This window comes from Myotis lucifugus, unplaced genomic scaffold (genome assembly GCF_000147115.1).
Source record: "Myotis lucifugus unplaced genomic scaffold, Myoluc2.0 scaffold_316, whole genome shotgun sequence".
Taxonomy (NCBI): domain Eukaryota; kingdom Metazoa; phylum Chordata; class Mammalia; order Chiroptera; family Vespertilionidae; genus Myotis; species Myotis lucifugus.
In genome coordinates, this window is record NW_005871364.1 from 216086 (window position 1) to 235751 (window position 19666).

The 19666-nt window shown below is 43.3% G+C and overlaps 1 protein-coding gene across 3 annotated transcripts in view; it reads left to right on the forward strand.

The window, feature by feature from the left end:
- Positions 1–9270: 9270 nt before the first annotated feature.
- Positions 9271–19666, forward strand: part of GOLGA5 (golgin A5) — a 32000-nt gene continuing 21604 nt past the window's right edge. For 2 of the 3 annotated variants that reach the window (XM_006100503.3, XM_023764083.1), the window contains exons 1-5: positions 9271–9420; positions 12067–12640; positions 15747–15974; positions 17547–17766; positions 18430–18553. In XM_006100503.3, the coding sequence (XP_006100565.1) occupies positions 12097–12640; positions 15747–15974; positions 17547–17766; positions 18430–18553 (1116 nt within the window). In that variant the 5' untranslated portion in view covers positions 9271–9420; positions 12067–12096. The remainder of the gene's footprint in view (positions 9421–12066; positions 12641–15746; positions 15975–17546; positions 17767–18429; positions 18554–19666) is intronic. The other variant, XM_023764082.1, reaches the window with a different exon arrangement.

Here is a 19666-nt window from a genome sequence, read left to right on the forward strand (position 1 = left end):
ACCTGCCCTGTTTATCGGAATTCTGACTTAGGGGAGTGTCTGAAGGCGGCGCCCTTCATTATTCCTTGACCTTTCCAAACAAGTCTGTGCACGTGCAGAACCCCGGGTGTTTACTAGAATCCTTATGCTTAATCCCTGAACGCCCTTGCCTAGGGGACAATGTAAACATGTGTTCTCCCAAGATTACTCACCCTACTGATTTTATCTAAAGATAAAAATTCCAATAAAAGCCTAATGAGGCAGGCAATCGAGGCTGCTTGGACCCTGGAGTCTGGTAAGCCCCTTAGCCCTCTCCCCCACAGTGAAACTGTCCAGAGTAATCTGTTCATCACCCGATGTTCAGGGGCTGCTGGTCCGCCCTGCACAGCACCTGTCTCCAGAGTTTGGCTGCACTGCAGCAGGCAGCAGGATCCGGCTTCGGTTACACAGTGAGCCAGCTGGGTTTCGTTGGCTCAGGAAACAAGTTACAGAAGCAAAAGGAGGGCCCTTGGAGCTTAGGAGAAAGGAAGGCAAAGGTAATGTGTCTGGCGGAACAAGAGGTGCAAGGGAAAGGCACCGCTGTGCTGCCCAGAGGGAGAGCATGCAGAAACCGGAAGGACTTTGAGGAGTGTGCTATCCAAAGCCTGAAGGGCCTCCAGGAGATAAAAGAAGCTTAAGGGAGGCTGACCATGAAAGTTTGAAGGAACATGAAAATACCATTAGAAATAGGAAGAAAGGGGATTCTTAACATTTAATGGCCAAAGTCCCTAGGTCTTCAGATAAAGAGTAACTGTACTTGTGTTGTCTGTGGCGAGAAACCTGCCAGATTTGAAACTGGCCAGCAGGGTGAGACCAGACCTGGGTTCAGCAACCTGGGTACTTGAGTTCTGGCTAGGAAAGAATTCAGACCCAAGACTCAAACTATAAGAAAGTGTTTATTTAGAAAATCACAGAGGGAGAAGTAACTTGTAGAAGAAATGGGCTGAGGAAACAAGTTATAGAGGCAAAGGAAGGCCCTTGGAGCTTAGAAGTGAGGCAGGTAAAGGTGACACACCTGGGGGGGAGTGCGAGGGGGAGGGAAAGGCACGGGGCCAGCTCCCCGGAGGGAGAGCACCCTGGTCCTCCATCCTAAGGGTGTTAAGGGAGGAGATTTTAGGGGAGGTCCCAGGGGGAGATCTCAATAGAATATCCAGCAGCTTTCCAGGGGTGTCCTTTTGGGGTCCGGGCCTCCACTGATTGGTCGGTGCCAGGGCAGGGGGTCATTATTCAGTGCAGCTGGTCCCGAGGTCAGCCTTGGCAGTGCTTGTCTGGTTTTGATGCTTTTCTGGGCCTGGAGCTGAAACACAACTGAGGCCTGGATGTTCTCTAAGGGGGAAAGGTCAGGGGGGTCTAAACCACATGACCAGCGATATGGCAGGGGAGGAAAGGTCACCCTAGGGGTGCGGTCCCACCCTACAGCTGTCCAAATGCTAGGAAACAACCCTGGCGAGGTAAAGCAGAGCACGGAGTCCCTGCTCCGCTGCCTCAGCCCCACCCCCCCACCCCGTTAGGGGGGAACAGGCCAGTCGGGAGGAACACAGCCTGAAGCAAGCACACGTTTATTTGGCACCTGCTATGTGGGAGTACAGGCCCTTCAGCTACCCCACTTGCAGGCACTGTATCCCCAAACCACAATTAGCAGTCAATTTACAGGGCAATGACTTTGGCAGTGCCCCTTCTGGAACCCTGTCACATGACTCAGACATCTGTCCTCTCCGCCCTTTTCCCCCTGGGACCAGGGAGAACCCACTCACGATCCCTCATTCCTTACTTCCTTCTCAGCTTCCTGGCTCCTGAGGCCACGGGCTGCTCTAGCCCTGCCCCTTGGCCACTCCACCAAAGTCACACCCAACCGCAAAGATGAAATCTCCTCTGAGGGGCATGGAGACTCCCTCTCCTCTCAGGCGGGAGGAACTCCACCAGTAATCTGACTGCGTGCAGGCCAGGCATGCCTCCAGAATTTCCGCGGAATAGAATGGCCCACCTCCATGGTCCTGGGGTCCTTGAAAGCCAAGTAGTGAAGCTTCTTGAGATGACTTTGGGGAGGAAAGCAGCAGATTGGCCTTGTGGGACAGGCAGGCTGGATGGGAGGGCCCGGAGGCCCATGCATGCATTTCGGATGGAGCTGGGACTTTGGATGGAGAAGAATGAGCAGAAGGACCTGCAGGGGAAAACTCAGAGGGACACAAAACCATGCCTGCCATTTATGAAGCACCTGTGTGCCAGGTTTCGTGCTGGATGCTTACATATGCAATAGATTCTTCCTGAGGTATCTACCTATTTCAGTGATGGCGAACCTTTTGAGCTCAGCATGTCAGCATTTTGAAAAACCCTAACTTAACTCTGGTGCCGTGTCACATATAGAAATTTTTTGATATTTGCAACCATAGTAAAACAAAGACTTATATTTTTGATATTTATTTTATATATTTAAATGCCATTTAACAAAGAAAAATCAACCAAAAAAATGAGTTCGCGTGTCACCTCTGACACGCGTGTCATAGGTTCGCCATCACTGACCTATTTCATGGGACTAGCAGCTCTTATCCACAGGGTGGGCCCACTGCATGTATTCACTGAACAACTAGATAAGCACCTGGCATGTAGAAGGCCCTGTCCTAGGTGAGAAGTATGAAATAGGGAAACAGAGACAGATGTGGTCCATGCATTTGTGGAGGGGAGGTGGACACTGAATACATAAATAACAATATATACTCGCCATGCAAATTATTATAAATTTGCGTAATTATAAAATTATAATTATACAAAATAAAATTATATTGAGTGGTGTACCATGCGGAGAAGGACAGAACCTAGTTTACTCAGGGTGGCCAGGGAAGGCCTTGGAGGGGAGACTTTTATACTAAGACCTGAAGGATGGAGAGGGACCAGCCATAAGACATGGGATTGGTGTGTGTGTGTGTGGGGGGGGGGACCAAGGGGCAGGTGGAAGGGAAATTTCCAGGCAGTGGGAACATTGGGATGGCTGGAATGTTTGCATACAAGGGACATCTGTTTAAGATGGAGCTTGAAAGAGAGGCCTGGGCCAGATCCTGCAGGGACTTGTGAGCCAGAGTAAGGAGGCTGGGTTTAATTTTAATGTATTAATAAGCATATATATGGATTATTTAATCACAAAATTTAAAAATATTTTATAACCATATTTCAGTATCTTTTTAAATATAGTTCCTTTGTCATCCTATGCATATTATTTTATGCATTTAAAAACACAATTCTGCAAAAGGGCATATGTCACAAAAAAGATAAGATATAGGTCCCTTCCCTGCACCAGATCTGGTCCAGCCTTCCGGAGAATCCCAGCATCTCAGAGATGGGAGATCCCTTTTTTTTTTTTTTAAATATAATTTTATTGATTTCAGAGAGGAAGGGAAAAGGAGAGAGAGAGGTAGAAACATCAATTATGAGAGAGAATCATTGGTCAGCAGCCTCCTGCATGCCCCTCAGTGGGGATTGAGCCCGCAACCCAGGCACGTGCCCTGACTGGGAATTGAACTGGGACCTCCTGGTTCATAGGTCAGCGCTCAATCTGGGCCACGCTGGCCAGGCTAAGAAGAGACTCTTAAAAAACACCGATGCTGAGTGTAAAGGCATTTAAAACTCTCTGGGTTCCTCAGGAGCTTCTTGGTGGGGGTGGGGAGCAATTGGGTGGGGCTCTGCATACCCTCTTCCAGTCCCCACTCTCTTCATCCTCATTCATCCAATAGGACTGCTCAACTTTGATTTATCTTATACATGGGATATAGACAGATGTCCTTTAAAGAAAGAATTCTGTGGCATTCACTTACACCTTAAAATTCACTAACCACCCGTTGAACAGATGGGGAAACTGAGGCCCTGAGAGAGAAAGGGAGCTATCCATTAAGCCCAAGCAAGGCATAGCAGGCTGTTTGCTGATACCAGCATGTGCTGTTTCCAGGACAGCACAAAGCTTTTCTCCACCCAGCCCCGCTGCCAACATGGGGTCATATGGCGGCTGGAGACTCTTAGCAAAAGCAAAGACAGCCTGAGGACGTGGGGTGGATGGGGGCCTAGGAAGCTTCATCAGGGGCTCAGTGGCAAAGGAACTATTTTCTGGGCACAATTTAGTATTCCAGAAAACATGGGAACCACCAGAATCGGCTTGATGCATTTGAAGGAACTTCCAAACAGGCATGGGAATAGGCATCATCCAGGATCGACTCATGGAAATATTACATTCTGTGCTCTGTAAACAAAAGGATACAGCAATGCTGGTTTCACTTGTCAATTCAGAGATAATAGACATGCATACATATCTTTTTAAGTACGGAGTGCCCCCTGCTGCTGGTAGGTAAAAATGCAGAATGAGGCTCACAATTTCATTCTTCAAATTTGTTCAGCCAGGAAGTGGAATCACAGAACCCAGAGCTGCAGGAACACAGGCATCTTCTAATGAGAATCACAAAATCCCTAGAGGATGCCTGCAGCGGCTGGGCTGGTGACATAAAGGCGGGGTCTCAGGCACCTGAGGGGCAGGGCTGTGAAGACTTGGGAGGGCATTCAGCCTCCTAGGGTGTTTAAAGTTTCAAAAAAATTATGTTACTTACATAAAAAAAACACCCCACAATAGATTCTCATGATACAGAGTTCAAAGGGGATATACAAAAAAGGATTCATTAAAGAATGAATCTCCCTCTCACTTCTGCTGCCCAGCCAACTTCTCCTGCAAAGAAAGCGTCCCTTGAGAAATAGGCTCGACCATAAAAGGTATTTGTATGAAAATGATAGCATACGATAAACACCACCTTTTCTTTGTTTTTAACAACATATATTGTTAAGATTGTAGGGCTCTTTTCAGATCCCTACATAAGAGCTTCTGTTGTCTTTTTTAAGCAGTTCATAGTATTCTGTTGGATGAATACCCCAAGATTTTAAAATCAGTGAACATTTAACTTGTTACCAATATATGCCATTATAAGCATCCCGTGATTAATAGCTTTGCATACATCATTTTGCATATGTGTGAGTACCTCTATAGGATAATTACCTAAAAGTGGAATTGCCTACTTAGAGGATACGTATGTATATTTTTTAAGAATTGTTTTAATTGAGGCATAATATCTTTGCAATAAAGTTAACAAATAGAGTTTAATGAACTTTTACATATCTACTCATACCTATAATCACTACCAAAGTCCAGACATAGCATATTATCAGCATCCTGGCAGCCTTCATCTTTACCATTCCTAGTCAATATCTACCCTCCCCATCAAAGTAGTTGCCTCTATTATAACTTCTATAAACATAGATTAGCTTCGCCTGGTCTTCGCCTTTGTATAAATAGCTCTACACAGAACATAGTCTTTGAGGACTAGCTTAAAATATACATATTGATTTGCACACCCCACACTGGGGACCGAACCACGATTTCCCAGTTCATAGGCTGACACGCCACCACTGTGCCATGCAGACTGGGCAAGGACTGGCTTCTTTTAACTCAACACCATATCTTTAACTCAACTATATCTGATTTATTCATGCTGTTGCATGTAGTTATGGTTTTTCACTGTACATGTCTTTGGGCAGACACTTGCATCCATGTCTTTTGAGTGGCACTGCTAACTCATAGGATAGCCCTACACCAGGTCATAAAGCTGGGCTATACTATTTAGCCTTAATAGATAGAGTCCAAGTTTTCCACTTAGTCCTTTCACTTACACTCCTGCTAGAAATGCACAGCATTCTAGCTGGCTCCACATCCTCACCAGTACTTGATATTCTTCATCTTTTTATATTTTAGCCATTCTAGTGGATATGCTAAAATCTTTCATTGTGATTTTAATTTGCATTTCTCTAATGATTAACGGTATTGAACACTCTTTCATGTGCTATTGGATATTTTGTCTTGTGAAGTGCTTAATTCTTTTTTAAAAAAATATTTTTATTGATTTCAGAGAGGAAGGAAGAGGGAGAGAAAGAGATAGAAACATCAATGATGAAAATCATTGATCAGTGGTTGCCTCCTGCAGGCCCCACACTGGGGATCTAGTCTGCAACCCTGACTGGGAATGGAACTATGACCTCCTGCTTCATAGGTCTACGCTCAACCACTGAGTCACGCTGAAGTGCTTAATTCTTAATCCATTTTTGCTAGGTTGCTTGTCCTTTTTAAAAATGGATTTTTAGGAAAGCTTTATATATCCTGGATACAAATCCTCTTCAGGTATATGCATTGTAAGTAGCTTCTCCCAATTTTGGCTTGCCTCATCACTCTTATTTTTGATAAAAAAGTTTTTAATTTTAGCAAAGTCCAAATTATCAATCTTTTCTTTGTATGTGGCAATTTTTGTCTGTATCTTGTTCAAGGTTTTTTGGTCTGTTCAAGGTCATGAAGATGTTCTCCTATGTTTTTTTTTTCTATTTTATTTATTGATTTTAGAGAGAGAAAGGGAGATAGATAGGGAAACATTGATTTGTTGTTTCACTTATTTATGCAAACATTGGTTGCTTCTTGTATGTGCCATGACTAGGAATCAAACCCACAACCTTGGCACATCAGGACAATGCTCTAACCAATTGAGCTGCCTAGCCAGGGCTCTCCTATGTTTCCTGATAGAGCCTTTATTATTTTACATTTCACACTTTGATCTATAACCTATTTGAAATTTTATGTATGGTATAAAGTAAGGGTGTATTAGTCCATTGGGCTGTTATAACGAAAATAGCATGGACTGGGTAGCTTATAACAACAGAAATATTTCTCACAGTTCTGGAGGCTGGGAAATCCAAGATTAGTACAGAGGCAGATTCAGTATCTGATGAGAGTCTGCTGCTGGCCCTCATAGATGGTCATAATTGGCCATCTTCTCAGTATAACCTCACATGGCAGAATGGGTGAGGGAGTTTTCAGGGATCTCTTTAATAAGGGTGATAATCCCTTTATGAGGGTTCCATCCTCATGACCTAATCACCCCCAAAGGCCCCAACTCCAAAAACCATCACTTGGTGATTGGGATTTCAACATGAATTTTGGGGGATACAAGCATCCAGTCTATAGCAAGAGATTAAGATTTATTTTTTTCCCATGTGGATATCAAACTCAGCCAGGGGTTTATACATTTTATTTCGTTTTATTATTTTTATGCTGGCCGGGCCAGACCCCCCCCCCTTTTTTTTCCTGATAAAATTGAGGGTCAGAGAGATTAACTCACTTGAAACTAGTTGACAGCCAAATAAGAACCCAGATCATCTGATTTCTGCCTCTTTACCATGCCATCTCAATTCACTGGACATTCTTATTCATTCATTACTTCAACTTCTTTCATTCTCACCCCTTCAGTGGTTAAGAACATTGTTTCTGGAGTCACACTGACCTAGGTTGGAATCCCAGATGTACAATTTACTCCTTGTATGACCCTGGGCAAGTAACTAAAGCTCTCTGAAGCTCACTGCCTTCATCTGTAAAATGGGGGTACATATTAATCAGATTTCATTAGGTAAGGCTATATAAGAAATAATCTCAAATCTCAGTAGCATCCAAAAGCAAAGTTTTGCCACTGGTGTGGCTCAGTGGTTGAGCAACAACCTATGAACCAGGAGGTCCCATTTCAAAGCCTGGTCAGGGGCACATGCCTGAGTTTCAGGCTCGATCCCCATTGTGGGGCATGCAGGAGGCAACCGATCAATGATTCTCTTTCATCATTAATGTTTCTATCTCTCTCTCTCCCTTCCTCTCTGAAATCAATTTAAAAATTTTTTTTAAAAGAAAGAAAAGCAAAGGTTTATTTTTCACTCATGTGACATGTTAGACGTGGGCTGCTTCACATCTCTTTTTCCTTCCAGGACCCAGAGGGAGGGAGGGAGCAGCCCCATCGGGGACAGGGGATTCTCATGAGTAGAGAAGATCAAGAGAGCTGGTGAAAACACATAATGACTCTTAACACTTCTGCTCAGAAGTGTTGAAAGGCACTTCTGTTCACATTCCATTGGCCAAAGGAAGTCACGTGACCCGTGTTGACAGCAGTGAGGCTGGAAAGGACACTTACAGGACACATTGCCGTTATCTGGCAACAGGTGGTGATATATAATCCTTAACAGAAAGAGCTACTTAGTAGTTGGGGACAATACCACCTACTATGGGACAATAATAGCACCTTCCTGGCAGCTGTTGTGAGAATTAAATGAGGTGAAGCACATCCAAACGCTTAACGCAATATTCTGCACTAAATAAGGACACAATCACTGTTAGATCCTATTGTTATTATTACCTCCCCATGCTGTTGAAACCTTTTCTGTCCACTGGACTGGGCTAACCCTGACTTGTGAGGAAGAAAACTGTGATTACTCCTGATACGTAATCTTCAGACAATAAATCTAAGGGCTCAGGTTTTGGAGTAATATGGGCTCCTTATTAGAGCAGATGATCTTAGACAAGTTATTCTCTCTGATCTTTAGTTTCCTCGACATGAAAATGAGGATCCTTGGGACTCTGTTGTAGACTTGCCATTAGGGCTAAATTAGCCCAATCCTGTGCACACAGTACGTGCTGAATCACTGAATGTGGATTTTAGACTACTTTCAAACATTCAATGAACTGTCACAACAGAACTACAATACTGCTGTATGGAAAGCCCTTTACCGTCTTTTGGGTCCCAGCTCAAATGCCACTTCCTCAGAGTCCTGCTCTGATCACACAATTAAAAGTACCTCCCCACCTCCAGTGACTTCTCTGTTTTCTTGTCGTCACAACTCTCGTAATGCTCTGAAATTGTCTTGTTCATTCATTGATTTACTTAATATCTGTCTCTGTCGCTAGAAAGGAAGCTCCTTGAAATCGCGGATCTTGTTCTATGCATTCTCACCTCCTGCCCTGGGCCTCGGCATCCTCACCCATCACCTGCGGGACGAAGGAGGAAAAGACAAAGGTGAATGCTGCCTGGTCCACCTGAGCCTCACGCCCCGCCCAACTCAGACCTCAAATTCCCTCCCGGCTGGGCGTGGCCCTTGTCACCGTGGGACTCCGCCCCGCTGGTGGAATGGGCGTGGCCTCCAATGTTGTGTCCGCCGCGTGCAGGCTGTCGTCAGCGGGAATAGAGTCACGTCACACGCACGCAGGCCTTGCCCCGCCCTGTCTTCTTGCCGCAGGCGGAAGAGGGCGTGGCCAGGCGCGAGGTCCCCGCAGCTGCCGGCGCGGCCGCCTGAATCGCCTCCAGGTGGCTGCTCTCAGCTCTCGGCCGCTCAGGCAGCTCGGAAGCCACTCTGTTTGGGGTCCTCGCTGCCCTTCCACGTCTCCCGGAAGAGTAGCCGGGCCGTGGCCGGGCCGTGGCAGGTGCGGACCAGGGGTGCTCAGCCTGGGCTCTCTCCGGGCGGCTGCTGCGGGGGCGGCCCAGGAGTCTTCGGGTGCAGCGGCTCCGGAGTCCTCAGGTGATGCGGGGGCCCAGTGGGTAGGACGGGTCCGCTTGGGGCGATAATGGCCCGAGACGCGGGGGCGGCGTCCCCTTAGCGGAGACTTTGGTCGCCGCCGGGTGACGGGCTGAGGAAAGGGGCCTCCGTCGACTTTGTGGAGGGCCCTCCCCTCTCCTCCCTTCCCCACCCCCTGGCCGGTTGGCCCGCTCTTCCCTTCCGGAGGCTCGGCGAGGTGGTGGGAGCGCAGTGGGGATCTGCACTCGCCTCCCTGGGACCCACTGACTGTCCCGCCCTAGGGCCGGCCCGCTGACCCCAGCCTCCCTTCCTCCGTGTGGACACCTGCCCTTGCACCGGCCCCGCCGCCAGCCCCATCCACGCCCTCTCGGCCTCCCCTCACCCCCGCGTGGCCGTTTCCCGGGGCAGTGGCCGCGGAATTCTTGGAGGGGTTTGCACCTCTGAAGTCCGTTCGGGACGTTTGTCCACCGGGCCGGTGCCCAGGGCCCTTCTCAGTATTCGTCTAATTGGGTCATTTTGCAGCCACAGGCCTTTGCTTTAAAGCCCTGTTAGCTTTAAAACGAGGGGTGACACGTAAGGAACTAATACGTGTTTTGTTTTATTAGGAGAGAGACTGCGCCTCCCACACCACCATGTTTACATAAGGGACCCTTTACATCCGTAGGGAGTTGTAGTCACACAGCATTTCAGCTCCATTTTCACTTGATTTCAACCTAAACTCTGTGAAGTACCCAGGGAGTTAGTGGTCCCATTTCTTTCCTAAGGAACAGATTTAGAGGGTTTCTTGAGGTTGTTCAGATACTGAGCGGCTAGATGGGAAAGGCAGGGGTTAAAAGGTGGGCCTGGCTGATTTAGACTTGAGTATCTGAGCTGCCATTTAAACTCTGGGATCTTTCTAAACCTTTTCCCCACTTGCGGAAAAAAAGATACATGTATTGCTACAGATCGCATAATGTGGTTGTGAAAATCATGTGATGACATAAAAATTCCATCAGCAATATTTACGGGTGCTTACTGTGTGCTAAATGCGGGGAATTAGTTGGTGAGCAAAATAGACAGGGCCTTTACCCACCTACTCCCTTTCCCTGAGAGGGAGAGAAAGAAAAAGAAACATAAAACAAAAAAGTGCCTATGAGGGAAAAGAGTACACGTGAACACAGAATGGTAAGACCTGATTTAGATGGAAATTAAAAGGTTTGGGGAGCAGATGACAATTCAAGGGGAGATTAAGAACCAGAGTTAAAGTGAAAGAGTGTTCCAGGCAAAAGGAACAATGTGCACTTTAAAAAAAATAATACACACACACACACACACACACACACACACATAAATATTTCAGAGAGGAATGGAGAAGGAAAGAGAGATATTTGAATCCACATCCTGCGTGGTTCAGGGTTCGGGATCTGGAGAAGGGCCGCGCGCAAATGACAGAGACGAGACAAGAAATAATAATTTGGAAATATTGGGAGCCAGGAGGAAAGCCCAATGCAAGGGAAAGGACTTCCACTCGTGCCCAGGCCTTGCCAACCTTTTATTCAGTTTTGGATGCACATCTAGCCCTTAGTCTGGCAGGTAATTGTGGTAACAGACAGACTATCTTAAAGGTCAGTAAATATTAGAAAGATTTACTCTGAGACTATTTGGTCAGGAAATTGCTTGAGCCCCCGTTGTCTGGACTAAACAATTGGTGCATAGCTCTGGCCCTTGCCAGGGCTCAAGGTTCACCAGCATTCTGGGCTCCTTGTTTATACTTCTCAAATAGTGAAGACTGGGTGGCTTCCCACAGAGAAGCCACCCATACTGGGGATCATTGATCAGCTGCCTCCTGCACGCCCCATACTGGGGATTGAGCCTGCAACCCTAGCATGTGCCCTTGACCATAATCGAACCCGGGACCCTTCCGTCCACAGGCTGACACACTATCCACTGAGCCAAACTGGCTAGGGCTGTTTGTTAACTTTTTAATACAGTATTCTTCCTTCTATATCACAAGGATTAATTACTTGTCATTACTCTGATTCATTGTGTCAGGCTGTAAGTACTCAAACATATATCAAATGAATGTCTATGCAGTCTTATTTTTTTAATTCTTAATTTAGCTTAATGTGCACATAGTAGGTACTGAGTATTTAATTTATTTGAAGGTGTGCTTTAGACAGATTATGTGCACACCTTAAGTTATCCATTGTAGTGTTGCATTTTAAGAAAATATATTTTGTATTAATCAGAAGTTTCTTCAAGTTTTAGCACCGTAAAACAAACTTCAGAGAATTTTTATTTGGTTGCACTGAAATTTTGCTGTATTAGATGCTATTTGGATGCTTTTGCTACACTAACATTTATCCTTTGTTGAAACAGGAGTAATAACAATAGTGGTAGTTGTAATTATGGTACTAGGAACTTCTAAACTGAGTGCCTATTGTGTACCAGGCATTCTGCAGAGTGTTTTTATGTATCATTTCATCTTAAAAGTATCCTATAATATAAGTACATTTATTTTACTCACTTTCTAGATAAAGTTTCTCAGTTTCAGTAAAGTAGTTTGCTCAACATTACATAGCTAGTAAGAAGCAGGGCTAGGCATTCAACCCAGACTGACTCCAGGCTCTGCTGTTACGCCACACTGATCAGTTCGTGTCCTTTTTACAGGTTCACCAATAGGATTATTCCGCTGCCATCATGTCTTGGCTTGCTGACCTTGCTGGAAAGGCAGAAGATCTTTTAAACCGAGTCGATCAAGGGGCTGCAACCGCTCTCAGTAGAAAAGAAAACACCAGCAGCATCGTATACAGCAAAAATACTGACTATCCTGAACCTCACCAGCAAAATGCAGACTTGACTTACCAGACTGGATCTAAAGCTAATTATATCTCCTCAGCAGCTGGTAACATCAGAAATCAAAGAGCCACCATCCTAGCTGGCACCACAAATGCGAAAGCAGGACCCAGGACCTCAGTGGAGGCCTCCCATTCTGTTGAAAACTCATCTGTTCCTAGGCCTTCGTCCCAGTTTGTTCGGAGAAAAAAGTCAGAACCTGATGATGAGCTGCTGTTTGATTTTCTTAATAGTTCGCAGAAGGAACCTACTGGGAGGGTGGAAATAAAAAAAGAAAGGGGCAAGCCCCCTGTCCTCCAGAGTTCTCAGACAACAAGCGCCAGTGCTGGGAACACCAGCGTAACCGCCATCAAAACCATTGAAGAGAATCCTGGGAGCCAAAGCCATGGTAGCTACTCAGTCCTCTGTTTCTTGTAGAGTTAAGCAGACTGGATGTGTCATCACAGCCTGATACATTCTGGTAGTGTTTCTCGTCCTCGTGTTCCCTGTCCCCACTGGTGGAAGGGCAGGCCCTCTGAAATGTGTGGTCCACACGAGAGACAGCATGGAATACTGTCAGTCAATATGCAGTTATAGTAGGGACCTTTGAATTTTGTCTGTAGGGTAATTACCCCAGCATCTGAGAAATTACATCCAAAATGATCCTCTCACATATTTTAAGGTACGAAAAAAACAATTCTGAAATATGAAAGAAAACCTAATTTTGGATTTGGGACTTTCTCAGTTCATTTCTTTTTGTCATTGGAATTATAAAAATGACAGGAGGCTGTACTTCATATATATATTTTTTTCCACATCTATTCTTGACGATCAGTTTTGTGGGTTGTTGTTGTTTTCCTGTATTCCCCCTAGAAGTAAAACTGAGAGACTGAACTGTGATCCAAGTTCATTTAAATTGCTGTGAAATTATCTCTACCTGGACATCTGCTCATCTGCAGAAATGAGGTTAACATGTTAATGTGGCTAATTCGAGTAGCTACTAACCATTTTTAAATGGCAATAAACATGATAGGTTCCTGCAGGGATTCCTTATAAAGTTGGTGATTAATGGGAATCTGTTATGTTCTTAAACATTATAGCTTCTCCCACAGTCTTGGCTGCCAGTAAATAAAATATGCCTTGTATCTGTAAGATAAAAAAAAGTGGTAGAGATGACCATTTAGGGCAGTAGCAGTTGATTAATTATGCACACTTCTAAATTTCTTCTCACCTATCTTTTCAGTGGTTATACAAACATTGAGAACCTAATGGGTGGCAGGATATAGAAGTGAATGAAGTGGTTCAGGATCTAGTCACTAGGGTTGCAACCCCTGAAAATATATCCTGCATATCAGATATTTACATTACCATTCATAACAGTAGCAAAATTACAGTTATGAAGTAGCAATGAAAATAATTTTATGGTTGGGGGTCACCCCAGCATGAGGAACTGTATTAAAGGGTCACAGCATTAGGAAGGTTGAGAACCACTAATAGTGGGTGAGATAGACGTATTAACATAATTTACCTATAGTGTCATAAATGCAGTAATTGAGGTATTGTCAGAGGGTTGTGAAAACATAAAGGAGAAAGCAACTAATTGCCTAAGTGTTCAGGTCAGGGTTCAGAGGGTCTGTAATTGGAGTTTGGTCTTAAAGAATGGACTGGAGACAGCATCCCCTGCAGAGATCCTTTAAGTTTGTTAGTGTTGTTCTGGGAACACTGAGTGCGAGATAGATTCCTATAAATCATATTTTGTTAAAAAGTGGTCCCTGGACTTCTTGTATTAGAATCACTTGTGTGCTTAATAAAAATGAATTATTGGGTATCTCCCCAGACCTCCTGATTCAGATTTTCTGGGAATGGAGTCAGGCATCTAAATTTTTTTTGTTTTTTAGGTGGTTGCTAGGCCAGTAAAAATTGAAAGTACCATAGTAATGTGATACTAATAGAATCTTTTAAGCTTAAATTTGACCTGAATTATTTTTCTACTTTTAAGGAAAACAGCCTACATTTTAATTGTAAAGGAGGGATCAACCTGATTGACAGGGAAGTTAGTGAGAACCAGTTAATACATGGGAGTTACAAAAATAGTTTTGTTTCTCTAAGGCAGGGTCTCTCAATTTTGTGACTATTGACATTTAGGCTGAATAATTCTTTGTTACAGGGACTGTCCTGTCCTTTGTAGGATGTTCAGCAGCATCCCTGGCCTCTTAACCCATTAGATGACAGTAGCACCCTAAGTTGTGACAACCAAATATGTCTACATACATTACCAAATGTCCTTTGCGGGGCAAAACCACCCCAGGTTGAAAAGCCCACACTCAGCTCCTTAGAAGTGGAATTGCTGGGTTGTAGGATGTGACAATGTTCACCTACACCAATAGCAAACACCAAGTTGTTTTCTTAAGAGGTTGTACCAACTTATAATTCACCAGCTGTGACTAAGAGTTCCTTTTGCTCTGTGTTCTCACCAAAATTTGATTATTTTCAATGTGACTTTTTATATTTTTCTAATCAGGTGTGAAAATGTCATTATTTTTTACTTCTCTCATTGCTATATGAGGCTAGGCATCTTTTCAAATATTTGACTATTTGGGTTTCATCTTTTGGGAAGTAGCTGTTCAAGTTTTTTGATCATCTTCCCCCCAATGGATTATTGATTTAGCTTCCTTTGTAAAGTCATTATTTTAGTCCATTTTAATCATTAAGTATAGTTCATTTTTTAGCATGTAATTTTTTTGAGTAAGGAAAAAATATATTTGCATCATATTTAGTAGCAAATTAAAAACAGGATGAATCTGAATTCCTGATTCATCTGAGGGTTTCTTTAGGTAAGGCATTCAGATTCCAGTTTGCTATATAACTGACTGCTCTGACCTATTATTAACTCTCCTTGCCTTGAAACCCACAGCTGTTCTTTTGTGCCTTTCTAATATTTTCATTATTGAGACTTCTTTTTTTTCCAAAAACAATTTGGAGACAAAAGTGAGACCAAGTCTAATCACCTAAATTATCCTGATTTTATACTTTCCAGAACTGTATTTTTTTTAATAATATGTATTTTAATTGATTTCAGAGAGGAAGGGAAAGGGAGAAAATGATAGAAACATTAATGATGAGAGAGAATCATTGGTTGGTTGACTTCTGCATGCCCCCTACTGGGGATCGAGCCTGAAACCCAGGCACGTGCCCTGATTGGGAATGGAACCATGACCTCCTGGTTCATGGTTTGACACTCAGCCACTGAACCACACCAACTGGGGCAGAACTATATTCTTATATCTATTCTTTATCATCATTCAGTGTATCCAGGATCCTTATAAGTCAATAGGCTCCATCTATGAGAATGAAATTTCATCAGAGGAAAGTATTGAGAATTTAAGTTTATTTTTTATGATATTTTAGCTATAGCAGTCCACATGAGCGAGCCAAAAGGCATTCTACCAAAGTAGACTACTAATATCTATGTAGTGAGTATTTCAATGTAACAAAAATGTACTCCTTTTTCACAGAAGCTTCTAGTAATTCAGATTCTGGCCATGAAATCCAAGAGGATTCTTCAAAGGAAAATGTATCATCAAATGCTTCCTGCGCTGATCACAACCCATTATCTACTGATGATGGCAAATCACATGAACTGTCTAATCTTCGACTGGAGAATCAACTGCTGAGGAATGAAGTTCAGTCTTTAAATCAAGAAATGGCCTCATTACATCAAAGAGCCAGGGAAACTCAAGAAGGTAGAGCCTTATTCAGTTTGCCTAAGATTAGAAATTTAACATTTCAAAAATAAACTAAAACTTTGATTACAGCTAAGCTATCAGAAATATGTTAGATGAGCTCAGTTGGTTAGAGCATCATCCTGATACGCCAAGGTTGTGGGTTCAATTCCTGGTCATGACACATACAATAAATATGTTAGATGAGACTTGTAAATAGTGTTTTCATTGAAATATAGGGTCCAGATTTGAAAATGGGACCAATCATCCTCTCACCAACCCAAAAAAGAAAACATGGGCTTGTTTGGGCATTCTTTTTTAAAAAATATATTTTTATTGATTTCAGAGAGGAAGGGGTGGGGCGGGGGGAGAAACATCAATGATGAGATAATCATTGATGGGCTGCCTCCTGCATACCCCCTACTGGGGATTGAGCCTGCAACCTGGGCATCCACTGAGCCAAACCAGCTAGAGCTGGTCATTCTTTTAGGAGCTATGAAATTTAAGCACTCAGGAGAACAGAACATTAGCAATCATCTGATACATTTGGCTGATCTGTTTTGGACCTTCTAGGGAATTGTTCATGAACCAAAGGCAGGATTAAACAAGGTAGTGGACACTAGCCGGTGAGCACTGTATTGCCCTGCTTTAGGATACATAAAATGAATATGGAATTTCATTTGAATAGTACCCTCTGGAATTGTGCAGTGTGGTGGCCCTAGGCTGCAAAACCCTCAGATTTCTCAGAAATGGGTAATTAAAAAGTAATCCCATGACAGGTAATGATGGGGAAATATGTTAGTGTTATTGTAAGTGTGGCTGAGGAGAAAACAAAAGGAAAGAAATCTCTGCCTTGGTTCCTGGGGGTGATGAGAAGAAATGTGGGGAGGGTAGGAAGAGCTTTGCCAAGGCATGGATGAAGGCCCGGAAGAGTGCGTTAGGAAGATAGTTTAAGTCTTGTTAGACTGACTAGGAAGAGCTTCACTTTACCCAGACTAATGTAGACAGAGAGAGAGAGAGAGAGAGAGAGAGAGAGAGAGAGAGCTTTTCCTGAGATCTTTGTTTTGCTGGCAAACTCAATCATAGGTGGCACATGAGGGTATGGAAATCTGCACTGCATTCCTCTTTCTGAGTCAGTTTCCTAGGTTAAAAGAATATCATCCTTTTGCCACGTAATGGAAAGAAACACATTCTTTTCTGTGCTGCTTTTGTTTTGTGTGTTTGGTCTTGCTGGGGTGTACATTATCTACCCTTCATTTGGGTCTGCATTCTTTGTTGTCTCTAGCAGAACTCTACAAATTCACTGACCTAAAACTTTCTGCTATCTCTGGTTTTTGGCCTCCAAATGCTTTATGATCTATCTCCCAAAAAACATTTGTAGAAGAGCAGCTGGCATCATGCCCTTTCCAACCTGTTACCGGTAATGCAGATGTGAATATTGGCCTTGAAAAATGGGAGCAAAAATGTTGAAGATATTTGTAAGCTCCTAATTTTGGCAAGAAGTAAAGTTCTAAAGGGACTCAAAGGAGAATTTGTGTGTGCTCTGAAAAAGATATGTTTGGTCGAATACAGAAACTTCTTTTTTTTTTTTAGAATTAAACAAAGCAAGAGCAAAAGTTGAAAAGTGGAACGTTGACCATTCAAAGAGTGATCGAATAACTCGAGAACTTCGAGCCCAGGTAGATGACCTGACCGAAGCGGTGGCTGCAAAGGATTCCCAGCTGGCTGTGCTGAAAGTGAGACTCCAGGAAGCTGACCAGCTACTGAAGACTCGCACAGAAGCTTTAGAAGCCTTACAGAGTGAAAAGTCACGGTAGCTAATGCTGTTAACAATGAAAACATGAGCTAGAATGATTCTCCCTTTCCAATAAAAGTAATGATAAGCACTTAGTGCATTCTACCTAATGAAAATTTAACTTTTGGAAATTTACAAGTGGGAAAATTCAGTTTTCATTAATGTTGGAAATGTGTGTGATTTAAAGTGGATTTATTATTTGAATCTTGAGATGCGTTGTTAGTAAATTCTGAATTTAAAAATATTTGAAGAGCATAGTGTAAAATATAAGTGGTATGTACTTATATTTGGATTCCTAAAAATATAGATGACATTCCATTAGAGCAGTGGTTCTCAACCTTCTGGCCCTTTAAATACAGTTCCTCATGTTGTGACCCAACCATAAAATTATTTTCGTTGCTACTTCATAACTGTAATGTTGCTACTGTTATGAATCGTAATGTAAATATTTGATATGCAGGATGGTCTTAGGCGACCTCTGTGAAAGGGTCGTTCGACCGCCAAAGGGGTCGCGACCCACAGGTTGAGAACCACTGCATTAGAGGGAGAAGATTTCTTTAAGCATGTTTCAGTCAAACCACCCTTTTTGTGCTAACAAGCCAACACTCTAAAAAAATTATTCTACCTTGTCACTTGTACCCCGTGGAAATGAGTTATTTCAAGTGATGCATTTTCGTTTAGAATAACGCAGGATCACAGCGAAGGTAGTAGCCTGCAGAATCAAGCTCTGCAAACCCTTCAGGAGAGACTGCATGAAGCGGATGCCACTCTGAAGAGAGAGCAGGAGAGCTATAAGCAAATGCAGGTTAGAAAAGAACAACAGAGTTCTTTTGTTATTTGACCTTACGCTGTTTCCTAGCACATTTACTCTTTAATAAAATTCTGCAGTGTATTTCAGAAAATTCTGTTTCTGTGACAGAAACCAAGTATTTGAAAATTTAGCTTGAACCTTGCTAAATTTATTTAATTTTATATATTGACATACAATTAAAATAGATTTGTTTATCAAATTATAAGAAAAAGTTTATTTAGAAAATTACAGAGGTAGCTGGGCTATGTGGGCTCAAGAAACAAGTTACAGAGGCAGAAAGAAGGGCCCTTGGAGCTTAGGAGAGAGAAAGGCAAAGGTAATGCGCCTGCCCTTACACCTCTGTGGGGAAGAAGAGGGGAACGGGAAGGGCACTGGCTTGCTCCCGAGAGGGAGAGTGCCTAAAATAGCTACTATTCACTAGCGGTAGACATCTTTTCATTTAATGTGGTTTGCAACCAACATTACCATTATTTGATTAGAAGCCGACTTGGAGCATCTGGTTTATTCTTTGTGTTTAAGCCTTTAGTGATTCCAGTTTAATCTGATTCATTTATTTTAAGACAAAATTGTACATAATGTTTAGAGTTTTACTCTTAAATTAATTTTTGCATCTAGTTCAGTGATTATTAATCCTGTACATATTAGAATCACCTGAGTAGCTCTTACTACTTTCTGATGCCCAGTGTCCACTCCCCGAGAGTGGTCCCATTGTATGAGGTAGGGCATAGGTGTTGGTATTTTGGTCTTACGGATTCACAGATATAGCTAATGGGCAGCCAGGGTCCATTGGTCCCAGTGGTTGGCAAACTGTGGCTTGCGAGCCACATGGTATTGTGGGGAGAGAGATAGAAACATCAATGATGAGAGAGAATCATTGATCGGCTGCCTCCTGCATGCCCCCTCCTGGGGATTGAGCCCACAACCCAGGCATGTGCCCTTGATCAGAATTGAACCCAGGACCCTTCAGTCCATAGGCTGATGCTAGTCTATCCACTGAGCCAAACCGGCTAGGGCTTCCATTTGTTTTCTAATAGACTTTCTAGTTTTCTGTAAACCCCATTCTTCATTGATTAGCTAATATCAGATCAGATCTGGTATCCAAATGAC